The sequence below is a fragment of the Ovis canadensis genome, chromosome 17 (genome assembly GCF_042477335.2).
Source record: "Ovis canadensis isolate MfBH-ARS-UI-01 breed Bighorn chromosome 17, ARS-UI_OviCan_v2, whole genome shotgun sequence".
Lineage (NCBI taxonomy): Eukaryota > Metazoa > Chordata > Mammalia > Artiodactyla > Bovidae > Ovis > Ovis canadensis.
Genome location: NC_091261.1, coordinates 83,041,594 through 83,064,061, shown reverse-complemented (window position 1 = coordinate 83,064,061; position 22,468 = coordinate 83,041,594). Strand labels below are relative to the sequence as shown.

General features: G+C 64.7%; 1 protein-coding gene across 8 annotated transcripts in view; it reads left to right on the top strand.

Moving 5' to 3' along the window:
• The window catches only part of TXNRD2 (thioredoxin reductase 2), a 27,651-nt gene extending 5,183 nt beyond the window's left edge, over window positions 1-22,468 (top strand). For 4 of the 8 annotated variants that reach the window (XM_069558496.1, XM_069558501.1, XM_069558498.1 and 1 more), the window contains exons 4-18: window positions 71-212; window positions 561-635; window positions 1,254-1,332; window positions 1,737-1,799; window positions 2,679-2,749; window positions 9,502-9,521; window positions 10,125-10,216; window positions 11,320-11,494; window positions 17,421-17,557; window positions 18,590-18,685; window positions 19,177-19,269; window positions 20,482-20,553; window positions 20,623-20,720; window positions 21,360-21,540; window positions 22,306-22,468. In XM_069558496.1, coding sequence (XP_069414597.1) covers window positions 71-212; window positions 561-635; window positions 1,254-1,332; window positions 1,737-1,799; window positions 2,679-2,749; window positions 9,502-9,521; window positions 10,125-10,216; window positions 11,320-11,494; window positions 17,421-17,557; window positions 18,590-18,685; window positions 19,177-19,269; window positions 20,482-20,553; window positions 20,623-20,720; window positions 21,360-21,483 — 1,337 coding nt within the window. In that variant the 3' untranslated portion in view covers window positions 21,484-21,540; window positions 22,306-22,468. Of the gene's footprint in view, window positions 1-70; window positions 213-560; window positions 636-1,253; window positions 1,333-1,736; window positions 1,800-2,636; window positions 2,750-9,501; window positions 9,522-10,124; window positions 10,217-11,319; window positions 11,495-17,420; window positions 17,558-18,589; window positions 18,686-19,176; window positions 19,270-20,481; window positions 20,554-20,622; window positions 20,721-21,359; window positions 21,541-22,305 lie in introns of all 8 variants that reach the window. The other 4 variants (XM_069558494.1, XM_069558500.1, XM_069558499.1 and 1 more) reach the window with 1 other exon arrangement.

Sequence of the window (22,468 nt, the reverse complement as noted above, 5' to 3'; positions counted from 1 at the left end):
GCCCAGCCCTCTGGCCGGGAGAGTTGGAGTCAGCAGGGTGGCGGCTCACCCAAGCTCCCCCTGCCCCCAGGCACCAGGTGGGGCCTCGGCGGCACCTGCGTGAATGTCGGCTGCATCCCCAAGAAGCTGATGCACCATGCAGCGCTGCTGGGGGGCATGATCCGCGACGCCCCCCACTACGGCTGGCGCGTGGCCCAGGCCCCGCACGACTGGTGAGGGGCAGCGGGGGGACCAGGGTCCCCGCAGCCCCCGGGCAGCCCCTTCACCCCCATGTATGGGCCAGGCTTCTGGTTGTCTCCCGGGGCGGGTGGCAGAGGCCGCCCGCCCCCTGGGTGGGGCCTGGGCCCTGTTGCACCCAGGCCTGGCAGGTGGCGGGTGATCTGCTCAGGGCCCCCAAGTCGGGAGCCCCTGGCTTGGCCCAGGGACGGCCTCCACCCCCACCACCTTGAGAAGCACGTGGCCCCTGGGTGTGCCTGTGAAGGGCCCTTAGCAGCCCCGTCCTGGCGGGACCTGCCCCTGAACCGTGCGGCCGTTCAGCCCCGCGCTGCCTGTATCACCAGGGCAATAATGGCAGATGCCGTCCAGAACCACGTGAAGTCCCTGAACTGGGGCCACCGCGTCCAGCTGCAGGACAGGTACCGCTGCTGCGCCGGGCCCCGGGCGGTCCTGGGCACTGAGGACTCCCCAGGCTGGGACGGTGGGGAGAACTGCGGAGAAAGCCCAGTCGTCCGGCGGACTCCACGCTCCCAACGCGGGGCCTGGGTTCAATCCCTGGCCGGGGGACTAGAACCTGCACGCTGCAGCTGAGACTCGGCACAGCCGAATAAATAAATATTTAGAAAGTAAAGACACAGCACCATTGGGAAGTTTTTTTTTAAAAAAAAAAAAAGCCAGTTTCTGGGCACCAGGCGCCCCTCACCCCTCCTGGGGCCTGGCCTCATGGTCCCCTGCCTGCTGGCCCCCTTCCTTGGCAGCGGAACGTTGGTAGGTTTTGGGGGGACAGTACTGGTACAGTCCAGTACTGGGAGCCTCCTCTTCCTGGTGGAGCACGTCCAGGTGATAGGACTGAGCTCAGCAGAGGCCCGGCCACCTCTGTCCCCACACACCGGAGCTGCGCTGGGCCTTGGGACATCCCTGCGTGGTGGCTGTGGTCCCTGTGTCCGGGGAGGCCCAGGGAGGTGGCAGCCATGCCCCTGCCCCTGAGCCGTGGGTGGCCTGAGGCCACATTTGAGCGCCCTGTTTTTATTTCGCAGGAAAGTCAAGTATTTGAACGTCAAGGCCAGCTTTGTGGACACGCACACAGTTTGCGGTGTCTCCAGAGGTGGGGAGGAGGTGAGCACCTGCCTCCTGGGCTCCCAGGGGCCGGTCTGGGCAGATCCCAGGTTTGCGCAGCCTCTGCGCTGTCCCCAGCGATCAGCGCCGCTGGGGTTGACACAGCATCCCCCGGGGGCCCAGGATGGCCCAGTCCTCTGTGGCGGAGGAGGCGAGCACGCCAGGCTGCCCGTGGCTCAGGCGGCCCAGCCCGGCATGGCCTTGCGGGATTCTGGAGACCTTCTCCCTGGGGACGCTGTGTAAGCTGGGAAGCTCTCCTGCCGGTGCTCAGACCGGTCTCGGGGCTGCTGCGGGGCCGGCGCCACAGGCAGTGGCTGTGACTGGATACAGTGGAGCCCTCGCGAGGTGCCTGAGGGCGCCCGTGGGGTGCCTAGGCGACCGAGGCTTCCTCGGTTTCTTCCCAGACTCTGCTTTCGGCCGAGCACATCGTCATTGCCACCGGAGGTCGGCCGCGGTACCCCACGCACGTGAGTGTCCCCGGAGCACGCGCCCCAACCCCTGCGGTCCACCCAGCGGGAGCTGCCTCTAGGGCAGGGGACCCGGCAGCTGTGACTGGTGGCTCTGGACAGGCCTCCAAAGGAGGGTAGGGAGCCTGTCCTAGTGACCACACAGGCAGGGCCCATCAGTGGCCACCAGTGACCCCCGCCCGCAGCCGGGCCTGCCAAGGCTGCGTTCAAAGTGCCTGACAGCCACGGTCTGCTCCCGGGACCTGGCGATGAGCCCGGCTGCCCGGCTGCCCACATGGGGACCGGCCCACTCCCACCGGCCCGCTCCCACCGCCCCTTGAAGGGTGTAGACGTGGGAGCCGCGGGCCCTGGGGAGGCCGCTCGGTGGCTGCCCGCCCCGCTGCCTGCTGAGTCTGCCCGTGTTCTGATCCCTGGTTACCCAGACCTGTCGGGCTCCCTTGAGCAAACTTACGAAACTTTATTTTTCTTGCCGACTGGAACCGTAAACTGTTTGGAATCCATTTCCTCTCTGCAGCGCTTCTGACTCCCGAGGGCCACGGGGAGGGCACACGTCCCAGGCCCCCACCTGCTGGGGCATGGGGTGACCTGCACAGCCCGCGCGTGCGGGGCCCACCGCACTGTCCCTCGGGGACCGCCCCGCCTTCAGCCCAGAGCCCTGGGGACCGGCCTGCCTGGCCTCGCCCCTCCCGCCTGCAGCCCTGGGTCTGATCCGGGGGTCCTGGAGAGCTGGAGGAAGAGGCTGCGGCCCCCCCAGCCCCCGGCCCAGAGCCGCTCCTGGGAAGGTGCAGCCACACGCAGGTGGTATCTGCGAGCCGGCTTCCTCTGTGGGCACCCTAGGGGCCAGAGACGCCGCCTTACATCGACCCTTCTCCTGGACAGATCGAAGGTGCCTTGGAATACGGGATCACGAGCGATGACCTCTTCTGGCTGAAGGAATCCCCTGGAAAAACGTAAGGCCTGAGGGGTGTCCGGGGCCCGCTCCCCTGTGCACAGGGCGTGTTCCTTCCCACCGAGGGAAGGCGGAAAGCTGGCCGCACCATGCGTTCCGGGCCGTGCCCGCCCAGGGCCATGTCACGGGGTTGGCTGTTGTTTGCAGGCCTGGTGTTCATCAGGGTTCCCGCGGGCCCCCGGGGGGAGCCCCGCCGCTTTCCAGCGCTGATCAGATGTCCCGCTTTCACCTGGCCCCTAGTGTCCTGGGCGCCCCTGAGATCGGCAGGGCCCAGGGGCCCAGCTCACTCCCAGCCTGGGGTCCAGCTCTGGGAGCTGCTGCTGGGCGTCTCGGGGACCTGTGTTTGCAAGGACCAGACAGGCCACCAGAGGGCGGCAGAGGGGACCAGACAGGCCACCAGAGGGCGGCAGAGGCTCGGCTGTCACAGTGCGGGGGCTGGGGAGGCCTGCTGCCCGAGGCCTGCGGGGGCAGGGTCTGCGTGTGGGTGTGAGCGCATGTGGGTGTGAGCACGTGTGTGAGCGTGTGCGTCCACACGTGTGTGTGCTTGTCTGTGAGCACATGAGCGTGTGTGCGTGCCCGGCTGTGTGCTCTGCGTGTCCTCGCTGTCCTGGCCTCACAAGGCATCCCTGCAGGCCCAGGCGCAGCCCCTCGCGAGGGGCCCCCTTCCTCTTCTCTGGCCAGACTGGCTGCAGGCGAGCCCGGCCTGCGGGTCCTGACCGTCTCTGGCTTCTTCTGCGCCGTGTGCGTGGCCGGAGCTGTGTCCAGTCGAGAACCGTGGTCCCGGCTGGGCACTGTCTCGTGGGCCGAAGGGGCCGGGCCTCCGCCGCCGAGTGGGGCCCCTCGGCCGCTCCCACCTGCAGCCTGGGCCGCGCTGCCGCGCCTCCACAGGCTCCGGCCGTGCGGGGCACTTCCCCCTGGAAGTGGGGTGCGATTCTACGTCGCGTTTACCACACTGTCGGTCTCCCCGTCGTGTCTGGCTGACTCTCTTGTCTCTGCCTAGCAGGCTCGGCGGGGTCTGGCTCCTGCATTTGCTGTTACGGCATCGTTGGTGTTCACTAGCTGTTTAAAACGAGTGTGGGCGTCTACGTGTGGGTTTGAATGTGTGGCTGTGAGTGTGAATGTGTGTGGCTCTGTGTGTGTGTGTGTCAGTGTGTGTGTGAGCATGAGCGTGTGTCTGAGGGCACCTGTGAGAGTATATCTGAGCATGTTGTATGAGTGTGAGCGTGTGTGTCTGTGAAGTGTGCAAGTGTGTGTGAGCATGTGTGTGTGAACATGTGTGTGTGTGAGTGTGTTTCTGTGAATGTATCTGTGTAAGTATGTCTGTGAGCTATGTCTGTGTGTGTGTGTGAGCATGTGTAACTGAACATGTGTATTAGTGAGCGTGTGTGGCTGTGAGCGTGTGTGTCCGTGAGCATGTGTGTGTAAGCGTGTGTGGCTGTGAGTGTCTGAGCGTGTGTGGCTGAAAGCATGTGTGGCTGTGTGTCTGTGTGTCTATGAGCGTGTATGGCTGTGAATGTGTGTGTCTGAGTATGTGTGTGGCTGTGTGTGTGTGTGTCTGTAAGCGTGTGGCTGTGTGTGTGTGTGTGTCTGTAAGCATGTGGCTGTGAGCGTGTGTATGTGTGTGTCTCTGTGTGTGAGCGTGTGTGTCTATGAGCGTGTGTGGCTGTGTGTGGCTGTGAGCGTGTGGCTGTGAGCATGTGTGGTTGTGAGCATGTGTGGCTGTGAGCGTGTGTGTCTGAGTGGCTGTGAGCGCGTGTGGCTGTGAGCGCGTGTGGTTGTGAGCGCATGTGGCTGTCAGCACGTGTGGTTGTGAGCATGTGTGGCTGTGAGCGTGTGCCTGTGAGCGTGTGTGGCTGTGAGCATATGTGGGTGTGAGCATGTGGCTGTGAGCATGTGTGTCTGTGAAGTGTGCAAGTGTGTGTGAATGTGAGCATGTGTATGTGAACACATGTGTGTAAGAGTGTGTTTCTGTGAATGTATCTGTGTAAGTATGTTTGTGAGCTATGTCTGTGTAAGTGTGTGTGTCTGTGAGCATGTGTGACTGAACATGTGTATCAGTGAGCGTGTGTGGCCGTGAGCATGTGTGGTTGTGAGCATGTGTGGCTGTGAGCGTGTGCCTGTGAGCGTGTGTGGCTGTGAGCGTGTGTGTCTGAGTGGCTGTGAGCATGTGTGGCTGTGAGCGTGTGTGGTTGTGAGCGCGTGTGGCTGTGAGCACGTGTGGCTGTGAGTGTGTGTGGTTGTGAGCGCGTGTGGTTGTGAGCGTGTGTGTCTAAGTGGCTGTGAGCATATGTGGTCGTGAGAGCGTGTGGCTGTGAGTGTGTGTGTCTGAGTGGCTGTGAGCGTGTGGCTGTGAGCATGTGTGGTTGTGAGCATGTGTGTCTGTGAAGTGTGCAAGTGTGAGTGTGTGAATGTGAGCATGTGTGTGAACACGTGTGTGTGAGTGTGTTTCTGTGAATGTATCTGTGTAGGTATGTTTGTGAGCTATGTCTGTGTAAGTGTGTGTGTCTGTGAGCATGTGTGACTGAACATGTGTATCAGTGAGCGTGTGTGGTTGTGAGCGTGTGTGGCTGTGAGCACGTGTGGCTGTGAGCACGTGTGGTTGTGAGCATGTGTGGTTGTGAGAGCGTGTGGCTGTGAGCGTGTGTGTCTGAGTGGCTATGAGCATGTGTGGCTGTAAGTGTGTGGCTGTGAGCGTGTGGCTGTGAGCATGTGTGGTTGTGAGCATGTGTGGCTGTGAGCACGTGTGGCTGTGAGCGTGTGTGTCTAAGTGGCTATGAGCATGTGTGGCTGTAAGTGTGTGGCTGTGAGCGCGTGTGACTGTGAGCGTGTGTGGCTGTGAGCGTGTGGCTGTGAGCGTGTGTGTCTAAGTGGCCGTGAGCACGTGTGGCTGTGAGCGTGTGTGGCTGTGAGCGTGTGTGGCTGTGAGCGTGTGGCTCTGAGTGGGGCTGCCCTGCCCTGGGGCTGCCCTCTGCTTTCCTCTTTCTCATCTGCCCGCAGGCCTGCTGTCAGAGCTGAACCTCGTGTTGTTTACCACTGCAGGTCTTTTTGGCTTGCCCTCCTTGGCCCCAGCAGCGCGCCAGTGTCCGGGTTTCTAAGTGTGGTTCAGGCTCTTTGACGCTTAATTGCTGTTAGATTCATTGCATGTTGAGGAGCGCCTCTCCCCCCACCCCTCGCCCAGCAAGATGGTTTTTGACAAAAGCCCTGGATTTCCTGTGGGTCCCAGAGCCTTGGTGGGCGTCTGCAGCTTGTCTGCGTGAAGACGGGGCCCCAGGCACCCACCACGAGCGCCTGTGGTCGGCCTGGAAACTCCTCTGAATGGGGCCCGGTCCTGCTCTGGCCCTGTTCGGGGTCCCATCCACCGGGCTTTGGACCTGTGGCGTTTTCTTAGGCGTTGGTTTCTGGGGGTGACACAGGTCCGCGGGGGCCCGTGGAGACCGTGGTGCCGCTGGCCTTCACAGCGCAGCCACCTGGATGCTGGCTCGCGGCCTGGGGCCTGTGTCCTGGCCGAGGCCGCTGCTGCGGCTCCGTCGCGTCTGCCCAGCCGCAGCGCTCTCTGAGCCTTGGTTTTTCGTTGACTCTGTTCCCATGTGTTCATTTTCTTTTGTTGGTTATTCCCGTGTTGCCTTCTGAACGCCGAGTCCAGCCACCAAGAGGGGCCGCTGTCTGGTGGCCCTCACTGCCCGTGGCTCGCCTGGGCCGGGGCCCAGGAAGGCCGGGCGCAGGGCCCCGTGTGGCTGCCCTGCTGACCACGTGCTGGGCCCGCGGTGTGCGCGGCTGGGGAAGACAGCCCCAGATATCGGGGTCAGCAAAGTGTTTATTTTTTTCAGAAAAAAAAAAAAAAACCATTTAGAAGACTTTTTTTTTTTTTAGCTCTTTCGTTTAGAAGGAATCTAGGTATGTTATTGTTTAAGGAAAAAAAGTGTTTGCAATGTATCAGTCACCCATTCCGTTCTGAGCATGATTTATGTGAGGAAATGGTTTTTTAAAAAAATTAAGCTGGAGATACATCCCCGAACGATGCTTCTGTGAAACGCAGCTTTTGTGCCGAGCTGTGAATGCAAGTTGGAACAGTGCGACACGGGAGGCAGTGTTTACTCCCTGCATTCCTGTGCGCAGTCAAAATAAGCCGGAGGGCCGACAGTAGCATTTCTGTATTTTATCAGCTCTGGCCGGGCTGGGGGCCTCCACTCACACTCCGAGGGGCTGTTTCTACCAGATTTATTTGCCTTATAAATATTCCTGGTGTTTATTTTAACTCGCCTTTAAAACGGAGCTGAAATGAATATGGGCCCAAGGGCTGCCCCCACCCTGGAGGCCTCGCAAAGCCGGGCGGGCCGTGCCCCGGGGCCCATCCAGGAGGCCAGCCGGCCAGCAGGGTGCCCAGCATGCCTGGCCTCGCCTCAGCCTGCAGCTGCAGGGCCTCCGCTGGCCAGCTCCCCGCAGCCCGTGGGCTCTGGGGCCGTCCATCCTCCTCCCAGTGTGGACCGCCCTCAGGATCACCTTCCTGAGATGGGTGGCCAGCAGCCTCCACGGGTGACCCACCTGCTTTGCCCCAGGAGTCTGGGAGCCCTCTGGACAGCCCACATACAGCTGCTCCCGGAGCCCCTGCCTGCAGGGGGGGCTGTGCTGGTGGGGTGGCCATGGGCCCTCGAACTGTGTGGGTGCCCCCCGGACCCCCTGGGAGCGGACTGGGGCCTTCAGACCCGAGAGGCAGGTGGAGAGTTCCTTAGACCAGGGCTTCACGCCTGGGGAAGCTTTGTTGATGCTTCCTCCGCCTCCAGATGTGAGGCGGCAGCCAGCCCGTGATCAGGGTAATCCTGCGGCAGCTACACCTTGGCGTGCCGTGTTGGCGGCACCCAGGGGCACGCGGTGGGGGCTTCCTGAACACACACACACACACACACACACACACACACGCACGCGCAGCTGCAGGGCCCGGGGGCGCAGGCCTTAGAGGCCGCCCCGCCCCCAGGGCCTGCCGTGGGCGCCTGCCGGGCACCAGCCGTGGCCCCACCCGGGCCAGGGTCTCCTCGGGGGCCAGCAAAGCCCACCCACAGCTCAGACTCACCGACAGAACTGCAGCGCTCCGCCAGCCCCCAGCGCCAGTGTCCAGCCCTGACTTGGGTGTTTTCTCATGGAGTCTGCCTGAAGGGAGTTCTCTGGCTAAGACCTTGGATCCTGCCTTTTTCAGATGATTGTTGTTTGATAATGAATTGCTTATTTGATGAACTGGGGGCCGGGGAGGAGTGAAAACCAACCCCGTTGAGGAGTCCAAGGTGACTGTGGGCACCAGCACACGCCCGCCCCCCAGGAGGTTTCACCCGCCCGCGCTTGGTCAAGGACGTGCCCTCCTGATGTTCCCACTGTTGGCGGCTTGGAGCCAGCAGCCTAGGGGTGGGGCCCCGTGACCTTGAGGTGGGGGTGGGACACCCAGGGCTTGGGGGGACCCTCACCCACCCCCACTCCCCACCCGCCTGTGCAGGGTTTGGGAGCGTGCTCAGGGGCTGCAGAAACAAAACACCTTTGCCAAAATCAGGAGACCACGTTGCTGCTGTGCCTGGAGCTGGGCTGTGGGCTTCAGGCTCTGTGGAGACAGGAAGACTCGGACAGCAGGACCGCACAGTGGGTGGTCAGCAGGCTCTCTGGGCCTGCGTGCCTCAGCTTCACGGGCCGTGGGCGCCCTGGCGAGGCACAGGGCACCACCACAGGTCTGCACGCACGCCCTTTGCTGGTTCTCGTGTTGGGGCAGGATGTTTAAGGCAGCCCAAGCTGCGCAGATTCTGTCTTGAAGGAAGGCTTGTCCCTTCCCTGTTCACGCCCAGACGAAGGGAGAGCAGGCCATCTTGTGTTGTGTGTGCCCACGTGTGGCCGTGTGCGTGTGCCCCGTGTGCGTGTGCCCCGTGTGCGTGTGCGTGTGCCTGCGTGTGCCCCGTGTGCGTGTGTGTGCCCCACATGCCGAGCTCTCCCCACTCACCCACACAGACGCTCCCGGCCCCGACCCGTCCCGAGGAAGCTGGGTGCCAACAGCTCCCCGCAGGGCGCCAGCGGCCGTGCTCCAGGGACGAGTGTCTGTTTGAAATGGAATTATATCATTAGTACCTGCCGGGATCAAGCTGACATCTGCTGATCCACCCCCGCGCCCCCTCTTCTCGTTCAAAGGCTGAGGGTGATCTGACAAGCCCACCCACACGCTGCCTGGGCGGGGAGTCTGTGCTCAGGTTCAGTCCGGTGCACGTGTGCTCAGGTGTGCGTGCACGCCGGGCGTGTAACGGGAGGTCTGCTGGGTCCCATGGCCCCTTCCTGCTGGCCGCGCTGACTCTCCCAGCCTCCGCGTGCAGGGACGTGGGGCAGGCAGGCATGGGCCCTCCACCCGGCCTCTGTATCCCCGGAGCATTCTGCCCACAGCCGGCACCTCCCTGGTTGTCTGCAACCTGGCGTCAGGGGTCCAGTGGGAGTCAAGGAGAAGCTTGCAACGCCTGGGCTTGGTCCACGTCGGTCCTGCCTGCGGGCCCGGCCCTGGACACGCTGCTCTGTCTCCAGCCATCCCTCCCTCGCCACCAGGCAGTTCCGCGATCTGGCAGCTGGCTGTCACTGTGGCGGGAGCCCTGGGGGGGCTGTCGTCCCTCGGGGGGGCTGTGGGACAGCTCGCGGCAGGTGCCGGGCGCCCGCACGAGGCCCGGCCCTCGGAGCCCCAGGGGCTGCTCGCGGCCGGTGGCCGTGTGACCCACGTATCTCTGTCTGTCCCTCCCACAGGTTGGTGGTCGGGGCCAGCTGTATCCTTTGCTGCACGCGGGTGATGGACAGACGGACGGCGCTGCTCACCGTCCCGAGAGTGGACGCTCGGGCCCGGCCCCCGCCCTCGCCCCTCCCGTGGGGGCTGCCCCCTGCGACCTGTAAAGGCCCAGTCTGTCCTCTGTGCTCAGGGGACACTCTGAGGTTGACCTCTGAGTCTGGGGCTTCCGGGAGGCTCTTCCTGAGCCGCTCACTGGCCGGGCAGCTGGACACAGCCGTGAGGCAGCTGGTCCTCCCTGGAGACCAGCCCCCTCTGGCCGGTTCCTTCAGATGGAGCAGTAAGATTGGGGGCCGGGAGGAGCAACTGCAGGGGAGACGGAGGCGTGAGGTCCGGGTGCCGGCTCCTGACCGTCCCCATGTGGCCTGGGTGAGCCTCCGGGGCACGTGGAAGGCGCCTGTGCACCGAGGCCCCACGTGGCCCTTGACGTGCATCTGAGATGGGCACCGGGGGGAGTCTCCACAGCCAGGTCGGAGCCTCCTCTGGGCTGGTGGGGACGGGTGGGGTGTGGGCTTCTGGGGGGGCACAGGGTCTTGCTGCCCGGTACCAACGTCACCATCGTTAGCACTCCTTAGCTGCCTGGCAGACGTAGCCCTGGAGTGCGCGGGCTTCCTCACCGGGCTCGGCTTGGACACCACCGTCATGATACGCAGTGTGCCCCTCCGGGCCTTCGACCAGGTAACGCCGGGCCCGCGCCCCGACCCGTGTCCCTGCTGTCGTGAGGGGGCTTACCCGCCCCCTACCCGGGCGGGGCAGGTGTGGGCTTTCAGCAAGGTGTCCATCTTTAGAAACCGGCCCTCGAGCCAAGGGAGGAGACCGTTGGCGACATACACACCTGTTGACGGGTGGCAGCAAGGGTCAGCACGTGGCGGACGCAGCGGCCAGCCCCAACTCGGGAGGGCAGCGGCCGGCGAGCGTGGGCAGCCGTGCCATCCCAGCCCCTTGCTGAGCCCCTGGGGCCCGAAGGGTGTGTCTCTCCAGGGCCAGCGTGGCGGGGAGCGAGGCCCTGGGTGACCGTCGTGGGTGACGGCAGCCCGGCCACTGTAGACAGGACAGACAGGACGCCAAGCCGAGCCAGGCCCTGCGGCCCCGCAGCCTCCCCGTCCACCACCCAGGCAGCCCCAAGGCCTCCCAGCCCCGGGGCGCGGGCACCCTTGCTGACAGTGGGCGTGCCCACGTGATGAGCGCGTGTACTTCTTGTTAAGCCACAGTCCCTCCGAGATGTCGCTTTAAAGCCCGGGTCTGGGCTGTTGCTGTCAGAATACCAGGTGTCTGCACAGCGGGATGGTGGGTGGGCTCCGGGGCAATGCACCCCCCGAGGTCCTGTCACCCCCTGGACAGACACACCCGAGCGCCCGCCTCCAGCACACACGTTCAGGGACGGCCTCAAGCCTCGGGCTGGATGCAGGCAGAGAGGGCCTGAGAGACAGAGGCCCACAGGAATGAGAAGGCGGGCAGAGAGGTGCCCACGTCTGCTCGCAGCTACCTGGCCACCACGCCTGGCAGAACCTGGCAGACAGAGCCCTGGGCGGGTCTCAGCCCCTTCAGGGAAGCCTCGGTTCATTACCGTCAGAGAAGCGTCCAGAGGTCACACACGCCCCAGCCCAGGGGCCTGGGCCCGCAGACTCGGGGTGGGGGCAGGGGGTGCCAGAAGCTCTGCCGGCTTAGTTCCCAGCTCCGCAGAGAGCAGGGTCCCCAGACGGCCCGCTCAGGCAGGCCTCTCTGCGGGCCGCCCCCCCCAGCGCTGGGCGCTCACCCGGCACCCTCTCCACCCTCCGCAGCAAATGGCTTCGCTGGTCACCGAGCACATGGCTGGTCACGGCACCCGGGTCCTGCGGGGCTGCGCCCCCGAGAGGGTGGAGAAGCTCCCAGGCCAGCAGCTCCGCGTCACCTGGGTGGACCTTGCCTCGGACCGGAAGGATGCGGGCACCTTTGACACCGTGCTCTGGGCCATAGGTAAGGGCCCCAGGCGCCCCCTTCCCTGCCGTCGGGCGTCTGGACCCCTCCCCGCCTCTCCTCACGCCCCCCGGACGGCGACGCAGAGAGCTCGTGGGTGACCCCCCGGCTGACACTGCGGAGGGCATGGGGGCCCCTGCGGGCCCAGGACCGCCAGCCTGGAGGGGAGAGGCCCTGAGGGCACAGCCTGGAGCCCAGAGCCGTGGGGGTGGGCCTGCCCGAGGGGCTCCCTGCACAGAGGGCGCTGGGCCCGTCTTCCAGGACACCCTCGCCTTGGGGCCTGTGGCCCCTGCGTTTGGAACCCGTTTCCCTGACCCGTCCGTGTGCACCTTACCCCTAGAGACAGGCACGGTCTTCCCTCTGTGTTTCCAGCCTGCGGGCCTCTCATCCCCCTCCCCCTGGGCCTGGCTTCTGAGTCTCTGTGCCCATCAGACCCCACATCTGGCTACGCAGCTCTCGACGTGTCCACTGAGCCCTCAGAGGGCTTTTCCACGCCAGTTGCCCAGGTCCCCACGTGCCCCTAGGTGGGGCCGGGGTGGGGGTGTCCTTCTGAGAAGCCTACTGCTTTCGAAATGCTCAGACGGGTGGAAATCAGAAAATGAAATAAACCCCGGAGCAGTCAGCGCCTGGCCGTTGAAGCTTGATGCGAACAGGTTTTAGGAAAGAGGCAAAGATCTGAGACGCCCCGGAGCGAACTCTTGGCCAAGATTCGCTCAATTACCAGAGGAAATGCTCTTAATCAAACCCTGAGCGTAGATCTAAGGGGGTTTGTTTTGATGAACACTGTGAAGGATTGTCCATGTGTTCAGACCCGGGGAGGTAAACTGATGGCTGTCCTTTTCAGCTCAGTTCTAAAGGCCGAGGTGGCGGCCCCCACCTCCTGCCTGGGCCCTTGCCTGCACCCCCCGGGCCCTCGGGGTCCTCCCTGAGTCCAGACGGCCCTGGTGGGCTACAAGGCGAGGCCCTGGGAGCCCTCCCCCACCGGGAGGGAGTCCGTTTTGTTTTCTGTATTTTCAAAATGAGCATCCCCCAGACGGTCTGCTGGTGTGATTGATGCCGGGGGAGGGGTGGGGGCTTTTCACAGTCCTTGGCCTCTGACCTTGCTTCCCAAGGCGGCGCTGCGGTTCCCGGCACGCCTCCCAGCCGCGGGCAAGTGCTGGCGGGGCATGGCTCGCGGCGGGTTTTGTAAACAACTAGGAGCCGCGTCCCATTTCAGCAACCGGAACGTTCTCTGCCCTTTACCTGGAGAGCTTGGAACCGGGCATTACTTCTGCGTGGGATAAAGGGTGGTCCCAGGGGTCCAAACACCATGCCGGCCGGGAGCTGGCAGACCTGGGTCTGCCCAGGCGCCCACCAGACCCAACATGTCACGGATGAGAAGGGCCGGCCCCGGCTCGTGCCCGTGAACACCCGCGGACACCAGCGTGGGCCTGGCCTGCAGCCTGCCAGCCTCTTCCGCGGCGCGGCCTTGATCCCCACGAGGTGGATTAAGCACATTAGCAGCTAAAGCAGTTAATTGCTGTGCAGGGGGCCGGCTCATTGTTTGTCTGTGAATCACCCGCTCACACCAGGTGTCTTAGATAACAGGCCGGGAGCTGGGGAGGAGGATTTCCTGTCTGCAGATGCGCCGATTACTGTGATGAGTGAAGACAGTCAGCCCGCCCCGCAGGCTCAGGCTCCGGCCGCCGCAGTTAACCACTTGTGGCCTGGATCCCGGCTGGGGGTGGGGGGTGCGCGGAGTGGGACTGGCGAGCCTAGTGGGCACTTCTCAGCAGGGACCCTTGGCTTCGCTGTGACTTCCTCTTGTTTTTAAAAACAGCCTGAGCGCCTTGGCCTTGGGAAAACCCGGAGCCAAAACAGTCCCCAGCACCCTCCCCCCTGCCCCCCGTAATCAGCGGCCTCCAGGCAGGGCCCGAGCCCACCCACGGGCGGGGAAGCAGCGGGGCGTTGTGGGCAGTCAGCCCCCGAAGCCGGCGCTTTTTCAGGCTTTTTCTTCGCAGCGGCTGCTGCCATTCCCCCATGTCACGTGGGAGCCTCCAGCGTGGGCGGAAGCAAGCCCAAGGGTCCCAGGCTGCCCACTCTGGCCGACCCCCGTCCTGAAGGCCCCTGCAACTCTGAGCACCATGCCCACGCTGGTGCTCACGTGGACCGCAGCCCAGGACGAAGGCTGGCCCGGGGAAACCATGCCAGGCCCGAGGGGCCCTTCCATGCAAGGCTGCCCCCTGGAGGCCGTAGAGGCGCTGGCGGTCTGAGCAGCGACGCAGCCTGCTGGGGCAGCCGCCCGTCCTGCCCCCAGAACTGCGTCCTGCTGTGGCTGCAGGACACCCGAGTGGGGCTCTGTTCTCCAGGCGGGGGCCCCACCACGGCCTGAGCGGGCCGCCAGCCTGGGCCCTTGCCCAGCCTCCCAGCGCCTGCCCGGGACTGCCCGTGTGGCCTCCCTGCGCTCACCTGTCGTGACCCTGCCGGCCCTGAAGTCCACCCTCATCGCGGGATCCCCTGCACACCAGCACGTGTGCTGCAGGCAGGCCCGTCTTCCTGTGACGGGGCGCGCCTGGTCCTCTGCTTCCCTGGGTGCACAGAGCAGGTCCTGACAGCCAGCAGGTGGTTCCCGCAGCGCCGCCAGGGGAGGCTGGCCTGGCCCGGCCCACCAAGAGCTCTGTCCTGGGTGGTCAGCGCTGGATGGGGGCCGTCCAAGCTGCGAGGGCCACGAGGTCCCCCTGAGGGACTCTGGCCAGCAGGCGAGGGGCGGCCCCGAGGCAGGGGGGCTAGGGTCTCTCAGCGCACTCATTTGCTGCAAACGCAGCAGCAAGTCACGCACGTTCTAAGGAAGACGCTCGTGGGGTCATGTAAGCGGGTGGAAAGGGCAGGATCGGTCACTCTCAGGAGGAAGCCCAGCTCACTGACGTGTGGCCAAAGGACGCTGCGTTTTACTACTCACTGAAGAAGCGCGCCTTGAACCTTCACAGCTCCCCACCCTGACAGGGAGCAGCGTGCACAGCAAGGGGGCCGCCTGCCCGGAAGGGCCTCCCCCAGGGACCAGCTGCCAACCCCACTCCGGGGCGAGGAGCGGGCGGCCTGCGGGCTGGACGGGGCGGCATGTGAACCGTCATTGGGGAGGACTGCCTGCCCTCGGGGAGGCTGTGGAGGACGGCGTGACCGCTGCCGTTCAAGCCCAGCCTGGTCTGAGCGGGCGTCTGAGTGGCCGGCCGCTGGGCCCCCCCGCCCTACCCGTTCTCCGTCTCCGTCTGCCTCTGGGGCTCCAGGCCTGTTGGACAGGGAGCGTGACCCCCGGCTCGGAGAACACGGGGCAGTGTGGCGGAGGCCGGGGCCCGTCCACCCTCCGTGACCCCTGTCCAGGGCCTCCCTTCCTCCACTGTCGGTCCTGGAAGCCTGCCGCCCGGCATCGTCCAGCCGCTTTTCTCTGCACCCGTGGCCTGGCTCACACATTCCACGTACTTTCCCGCTTACGTAGGCAGCGCGTCCTGTAAAATCCTGGCTTCAAAGTGGACCACGGGCCAGCATGGCCGCCGTCTGCTGCCTCCGCCTTCAGGGTCGTCTCTGTCTCCTCGGGGACCTGAGATGTGGTTTGCTAGCCTCTGCAGGGTGTGCAGTTACCACAGTTAGCACAGGCGCAGGCCCGGGAAGAAGCGCTGTTGACCTCCTGTGACCAGCCGGGCGGGGTGCAGGGGTGAGCTGGGGACAGGTGGCCGAGTCGGAGTGCCTGGCCCGGCGCTGCCGCTTTGCCTGTGGCTCGACAGCCCGGCCCAGTGTACGGGGAGGCTCAGGGCCCCGGACCTGGGGAGGAGCCCAGGGGCTGATCTGGGGGCCCCTGCCTGCAGCCCTGGTGTCCCCAGCACACGGCCCCCCATCCCACCCATGGGGCCCGCTTTTTCCTTGCTGGAGCATGGCCCAACCCCTTCCCAGGTGCCCGCTGGGCCCCAGACCTCGGGCAGGATGTTGGCGGGTGGCACGTCACACCCTGCAGGCTCGGGGGCCTCTATCAGAGCTGGAGCGCCAGCATCGGTGTGGTCAGAGGCGGGGCCCTCCTGTCCTAGTGGGCCCGTGTCTGGTCTGCTGGTGAAGGGCGCCAGCCCTCAGCCCCTGATCCCTGGGGCCAAGCCGCAGCCATCACTGAGAAGGAGGTTTAGCTGAGCTGTGTTTTGACTTCCCGCGGGGAGAGCAGCTGGAGACTTAAGGCTCCCCTTCCCGGCTCCACCAGCCCCTGCCGACCCCGGGGGCCTGAGCCGTGGGAGCCGTGGGATCTGTGCCTTTGAAGCCAAGCCTCCCGCCTCCGGATCCCCCGCCCAGTCCCGGGAATACGGGGCGCCCACTGCCCCCCTACCGCCACCCCCGCTCGGAAAGCCCTTGTCGTCTGAACGAGGCCCCAGGCTGTGAGCACACGGGCTGGCAGTGCCAGGGTGTCCGCCCAGCAGTGCCCCCTCCAGGCCTCTCCAAGGGCGGAGTCCACAAGCCGATGGCCCCCCAGGATGAGCGGCTGTGCCTGCCAGCACTGGACGCCTCAAGCTGGGGCTGTCGGCAGAGGGGGTCTGTCCTGGACCCTGGGAGGACGCGGTTGAGGACGCCATCTGCCTCCTCTGGGTCGGCTCACCCTCCTCGGGCATCGGCGGGACGTCCCTGCCAGGGGCTGGGGACACGGGGCACCGCCGGTCCTCACATGCAGCCTTGTGGCAGGTGGGGTGACCTGACAGGTAGAGGGCAGGGGCCCCAGGAGTGTTGGAGGGGCGCCCCGGACCAGGGAGGCCACCAGAGGGCCCGAGACGCCCCCACGGAGGGGTGCACGCAGGAGCGGGCAGAGTTTCCAAGATGCCCTCAGGTGGATGCCTCGAAGGCTGCGTGGCCCCGTCGGGCTGTGTGTGCAGCCGAGCTGGCCCTTCTCCTGCATCGCTGCGCCGTGTGGCCTGGGGTCCCTGGCCCTTGGAGCGCAGCCCCGCCAGCGGGGAGGGGCTTCGGGACCCGGCCAGGGGCTGGGGGCACGTCGCGCTTGGGTGCTGCTTCTGTCCCATTTCTGTTGTCAGAGCCAGGCGCCTTTGGAAGAAACCACGGCTCTCCCACACAGAATCAGCATTATGGGGCTTGAACGTCCTCTTTGAGTGACATGTGGGACCTGTTGGCATCTCACTTGCTGAGGCGTGACCTGCAGGGGCACAGTTCCAGGGTGGGACCCCCGGGTCTCCCAAGCGAGCTACCTGTTATCACAGGCACCTTTGTGGACTTACCTGGTGGCCCAGCGGTTGAGGACCCACTTGCCAACGCAGGGGACACTGGCTTGATCCCTGGTCAAAGAACTGAACCCCACGCATCACAGCCAAGGTGCTGCGCGCGTAACTAAACACCCCGTGTGCTGCAAAGACAGTCTGGTGCAGCCAGACAGGTACACGGATGTCTCTGAAAACAAAGCGAAAACCAAACACCAGTAAGCCCTTTGTTTCCAGTTGTTCACCGGTTATAGCTTTTTCCCACGTTTATTTTTTGAACACGTATGACTATTAACTGCGTGTAATTTAAAAACCAAACTTGTATCGTAGGCTGTGTTTAGGGTTCCGTATTCCAGACTCCGCACGTGCGCCGCACTCCCCCCTGTTCCTGCACCGTCCTTCCATGTCCTGTGCAGGTGTGTGTGCACAGATGCGTGTGTGTGCGTGGACTCGTGCACGTGCACATAAACTGCGTGTGCCCATTGCATGTGCGTGTGCGAACCGTGTGTATGGGCACGGTGCGTGTGTGCACGTGTGCAGCGTGTGTGCGTGTGTGCACGCCCGTGCGTGTACGCGTGCGTATATGTTTGAGGCCCTTGGCGCTGTCCGTGCTTGATACCTCACCAATTCTAAGTGGACTTTCTGAGAAGAGTTTTAAATCAACCCGGAATCTTGATCAGAACCTCTCCACCTTGCTCTGTGTCTTTCAGGCCGAGTTCCAGAAACCGCGAGTCTGAATTTGGAAAAGGCTGGTGTGCGTACAAACCCCGTCACTGGGAAGATCCTCGTTGATGCCCAGGAAGCCACCTCCATCCCCCACATCTACGCCATCGGCGACGTGGCAGAGGTACGGCCGGCGCCCACTGCTCCTTGTCCCTCTGACCCTGGCCACCCCGTCAGCCCAGTGCTGCGGGCGAGGCTTCATGCGTGCTCGCCGCCCCAGGGCCCGGCTGCGTAGCCTGTGCTGGGTGTTGATCAGAACACGCGTGTGTGCCCAGCCACTAAGTTGTGTCAGACTCTGACCCCATGGCCTGCAGCCCGCCAGGCTCCTCTGTCCATTGGATTCCCCAGGCAAGAATATTGGAGTGGGCCGCCCTTTTCTCCTTCCTGACCCAGGGGCGGAGCCGTGTCTCCTACGTCTCCTGCAGTGGCAGGCGAGGTCTTTACCACTGAGCCACCGGGGAAGCCCATTGATTGGAACAGTCGTGACTAAAAGTCACTCAGCAGTCAGGAGCATTCACCCCCAGGGTCCAGCAAGGGCGCCGTGGTTCGGGGAGATGTGTGTGCTGTGTGGGCCACGTGTGTGTCAGTCAGGTGGGTGGGGTGCTTTCTCGCTGCCGATCCCTGTCATTTCCAGACCGTCGGTCGTCAGCATTTCCCGCTGCTGTGGGAGGTCAGCCCCCAGTCCCAGGCTGGCGTGTGCGGGGACACAGGGCTGTGCCAGCTCTGCTCCTGGGCAGGACGCCTGGAGCAGGGGCCTCCACGGAACGCGGTCCCATCCAGGCTGTCTTCGGCTTGGCGTGCCGAACCAGCTGTGTGTTGGGGCCCACGGGTGCTCCTTGGGCCTGTCTTAGCCCGAACCCCAGTCAATGGGAACTAGTGAATGGCAGCAAGTCTCGCTTGGGCTTTGCTATGGGAACGCTCTCCAAGGGGACTAGCATGAAGCAGGGTCCCAGGAGAAGCCCCCGGTGGATGTGGGAGGTTTCGCTGGTCTGGCCAGCATGGCTGGCGTGGCCAGGCTCGTTAGCAGCCCTCCCCCTCTTCCAGGGAGACTGGCAGCTCTCCAGGGTGGGACAGAGGCAGCCTGCACTGGGGGTCTTGGGAAGGCGGTGCCTCCACCATGGGCCATGCTAGAGTAACCCACGCTCCCTGCTTCCAGGGGCGGCCGGAGCTGACGCCCACGGCCATCATGGCCGGGCGGCTCCTGGCCCAGCGGCTGAGCGGCCGGACCTCAGACCTGATGGACTACAGCAGCGTGAGTGCCTCTGCTCGCCACAGCCATGCCCAGCCGGCACAAGGCCGCAGCTCGTTCTGGGGGCACGTGTGTGTGTGAGCGTGCGTGTGAACATGTGTGTGAGCGTGTGTGTATGTGTGTGCATGTGATCGTGCATGTGCACGTGTGAACGTGCGTGTGTGAGCGTGCACATGTGCATGTATGTGAGCGTGCATGTGAACGTGTGTGTGTGTGTATGTGATCGTGCACATGTGTGTGAGCTTGTGCATGTGTGAGCATGCATGTGAACTGTTTGCGTGTGTGAGCATGCATGTGTGCATGTGAGCGTGTGTGTGTGTGAGCTTGTGCATGTGTGAGCATGCATGTGAACTGTTTGCGTGTGTGAGCGTGCATGTGTGTGTGAGCGTCTGCATGTGTGCAAGCATGTATGTGTGACCGGACACTCTCACTGTCCCTGGGGGGTCTTCGCCCTGGGCCCCCAGGGGCCTGCCTGACACGGGCCTGCCCTCCAGGTCCCCACGACCGTCTTCACTCCCCTGGAGTATGGCTGCGTGGGGCTGTCAGAGGAGGCAGCCGTGGCTCGCCATGGAGAAGAGCACGTGGAGGTGAGTTCAGGCCCCGGGGGGCAGCATGCAGGCCCGTGTGGCCCCCACCCTGGTGACAGCCGCCCCCACAGACGCTGGAGGGCAAGCGGGAATATTGGAGCCTTGCTTCCTGGGGCCTGGGGCTCGGCAGGGCAGCATGGGGCCCCACACAACAGCTGCGACGGGTTGGGGGTGTTGGCAGGCATGGCAGGGACCAGAGGGCCTTGGAGCAGCGGCCCCCTCAGGGGGGCATGTGTCTCCCTCCATCTGGAAAGCCTCCTCCTGCCCTCTGCCCGCCTCCCCGCTGCCCTCCTGCCCACTTCTGGTCCTCACAGGCCTCTGCCAGCCCAGCATGGGCCTCACCCGGAGGAAGGGCTTGGTCACCAGGCGGGCGCCTCTGGGGTCTGCTTTGACTGCAGCGTGTGCCCCAGGCAGCCTGGAGGCGGGCCGGGAGGCACTGGACCCCACGTGGCCACCAGCGCGGCCAGCTCCCCTCTGGGAGCGAGCCCTGGGCTCCGGGCCTGCCCGTCCTGCATCAGCTGTGCTCTGTCTGCTGTTTCTGTTTAATTTATCGCGAGGGCCCTGGGACATGTGTCCGTGGCATTCCGCGACGTCGCTTTGCGTTTCAGGATGTTGGATGGCCAAACACCCTCTGTTTGTTTTCTTTTCAATTCCGTCTTCGTTAGAACAATATTCTCTGAAGCTGCATTAATTAATAATGGCTGTGCAGCACATGTGAGTGCCCTGCTCATTTTTTACGCGGCCGCAGCCCCAACCACGCTGTCGGCCCTTCTCGGGTGCTGAAAGCCTTTGTCCGGCAGTCAGTGGGGGCTGTGCCTGCCCCCCGATGGCTGGGGTGAGGGTCTGGAGAGCACTGGGGCCCCCAGGGAGACAGGACAGACGGCCGGCCCCCTCCAGTGCCCAGCCTGGGCAGCGTCCGCCTGGGTGGTGCCCAGGCCTGCTCTGCACCCCGGGCTCTGAGGCAGGTCAGAGGGCAGCCTGCCTCGCTGCTGCTGCTCTCCGGGGTCTCGGGCCTGTCCACAGGCTGCCATGCCCAGGGGCGCAGGCTGCCTCCAGGCCAGCGGGGCCTTGTCCTCGGCCCGGATCACAGCCTGCAGGCCCAGTGGGTGGTTGCGGCTCCCCCGCCGCACCCACAGCCTGCCCAGCTCGAGGAGGTCCCGGGGTTTGTTGTGCTGCAGCCGCTGACCCGGGAATCTGTGTCTTGCCGCCCAGGTTTACCACGCGTTCTATAAACCACTGGAGTTCACTGTCCCCCAGCGGGATGCATCTCAGTGCTACATAAAGGTGAGTGTCCTGTGGGCCTGGCCTGGGCGCGCAGGCCCCTGCCACCCCCGCTGACCACGTGCCTTTCAGATGGTGTGTCTGCGGGAGCCCCCACAGCTGGTGCTGGGCCTGCACTTCCTCGGCCCCAACGCAGGCGAAGTTACTCAGGGATTCGCCCTGGGGATCAAGTGAGTCCACAGGAATATCAGCCGATACGCCACTCGCAGGCCGCTCGTCCATGGGGTGTTGTTTTCAGAGAGCGTCTACCCGACGGGGCAGGTCCAGTCACCTGGGGTGTGGCCATGTCCATCTCTGGGACAGCCTTGTGTCCTCGACCGGCCAAGGGGTCCCTGTGGGTCTTCTCTGCTCAGAATGAGTGCCCAGGCGGTCGGGAGCAGCTTGGCAACGCGTGTACCAGGAGGGCTGCCTGGCAGGCACACATCCTCTGGGACCAGCCCTGGCCGCAGGCTGTGCACAGCGGGGTCCTGGGGCCCGTGCTGTGGCCGCTCCAGCGGGGCTGGGAGTGAAGGGGCCAGGCAGCTGGCGAGGGCTGTCAGAGGCAGGAGGGCAGAGGGGAGCGGGCTGGACTCACTGAGGGCCATGTGGGCCTGGGGGCAGCAGGGGGCAGCAGGGGGCCAGGCCGCGGGTAGGAGGTGGAGATGGCAGGTGTCCTGGCTGGAGAGGAGGGTGGGGGCAGGGCTGGAGGGCAGTGAGGAGACTGACTTCCGGGCCCTCCCCCAGGTCCTGCTACTTGTCTGGGGGGCGGGTGGGTGTGCGAACACGCCTCCCTGCACTAACTCGCCCCCCTCCCGCGTCCTGGCGTGCAGGTGTGGGGCCTCCTTCCAGCAGGTGATACGCACAGTGGGCATCCACCCAACCTGTGCGGAGGAGGTGGCCAAGCTCCGCATCTCCAAGCGCTCAGGCCTGGACCCCACGGTGACCGGCTGCTGAGGCTAGGCAGCCATCCGCAGCCCAGGGCGCTCGGCCCGCTGCCGCCCCTGCGGCCAGGTGCGCATGCGGGGCCGGTCCTGTGTTTGAGGGGGGCTGGGTACCACCGCCAACTGCTGCAGGTGACCCCCACCCCCACTAGACCTCCAGACCCCAGCCGGGCTGCCCTCGAGCATGGGGGTCTGGAGGCCAGGTGCGCCCACGGCCTGTCCCCGAGGGCAGGGCTGGGGCACAGGGCGGGGAAAGTGCAGCGGCCTCCCCGCGCGTGCCCCATCCAGGGCCACCCCAGGTCCCTTCCCTCTGCTCAGAAAGCAGACTCAGTCTGGTTCTGTTGGGCTTGGCACAGCCAGCGGGTGGGTGGCCGGAAGCCCTGGTGTGCCGTTGGTCCTGAGCCTCCTCTTGGAGGAAACCCCTCCTTGCCCTTGGCCAATGGGGTGCTTGTGGTCCAGGCCTTTCCGCCTGTCAGCCAGAGGGGCTTCACCCGGCCCTCACCCCCTCCTGGGTTGGGGTCCCCAGGGACCCCGGGGGCTGTGGACAGAGCAGTGAGCGCCCATTAGAAGCCTGCAGGCATCTGATGTGTCAGGCTGAGCCGCGGTTAGCGGGCCAGACCCCGGCCTCTCCTGGTCACTCAGACACTGGTGCCTTCACAAAGCCCTGTGACAGCCTCTGAGGAGCCTCAGCGACTCAGGGCATTTCTAACAACGATGCCCCACCTGATGGTGCAGGGCCGCCCTTGCCTGCTCTCTCATCCGACCCCCCAGGGGCCCTCCGTGTGGGTGGGTGTGGGGACACAGGCCGCCCCACACTGACCCTCGTCTTGGGCAGGACACTGGACTGACGCCGAGCACCCGGCAAGGATGGCGCAGGCCGGCACCGCGCACCCCGGACACTGCCAGATGATGAGGACCTGTGCGGAAACCCCCCGCGGGCTGCCCATGTCTGAGCCCCTGGCGTGACCTGGCGCAAATAAAGAGACTGTCTTCCGGAA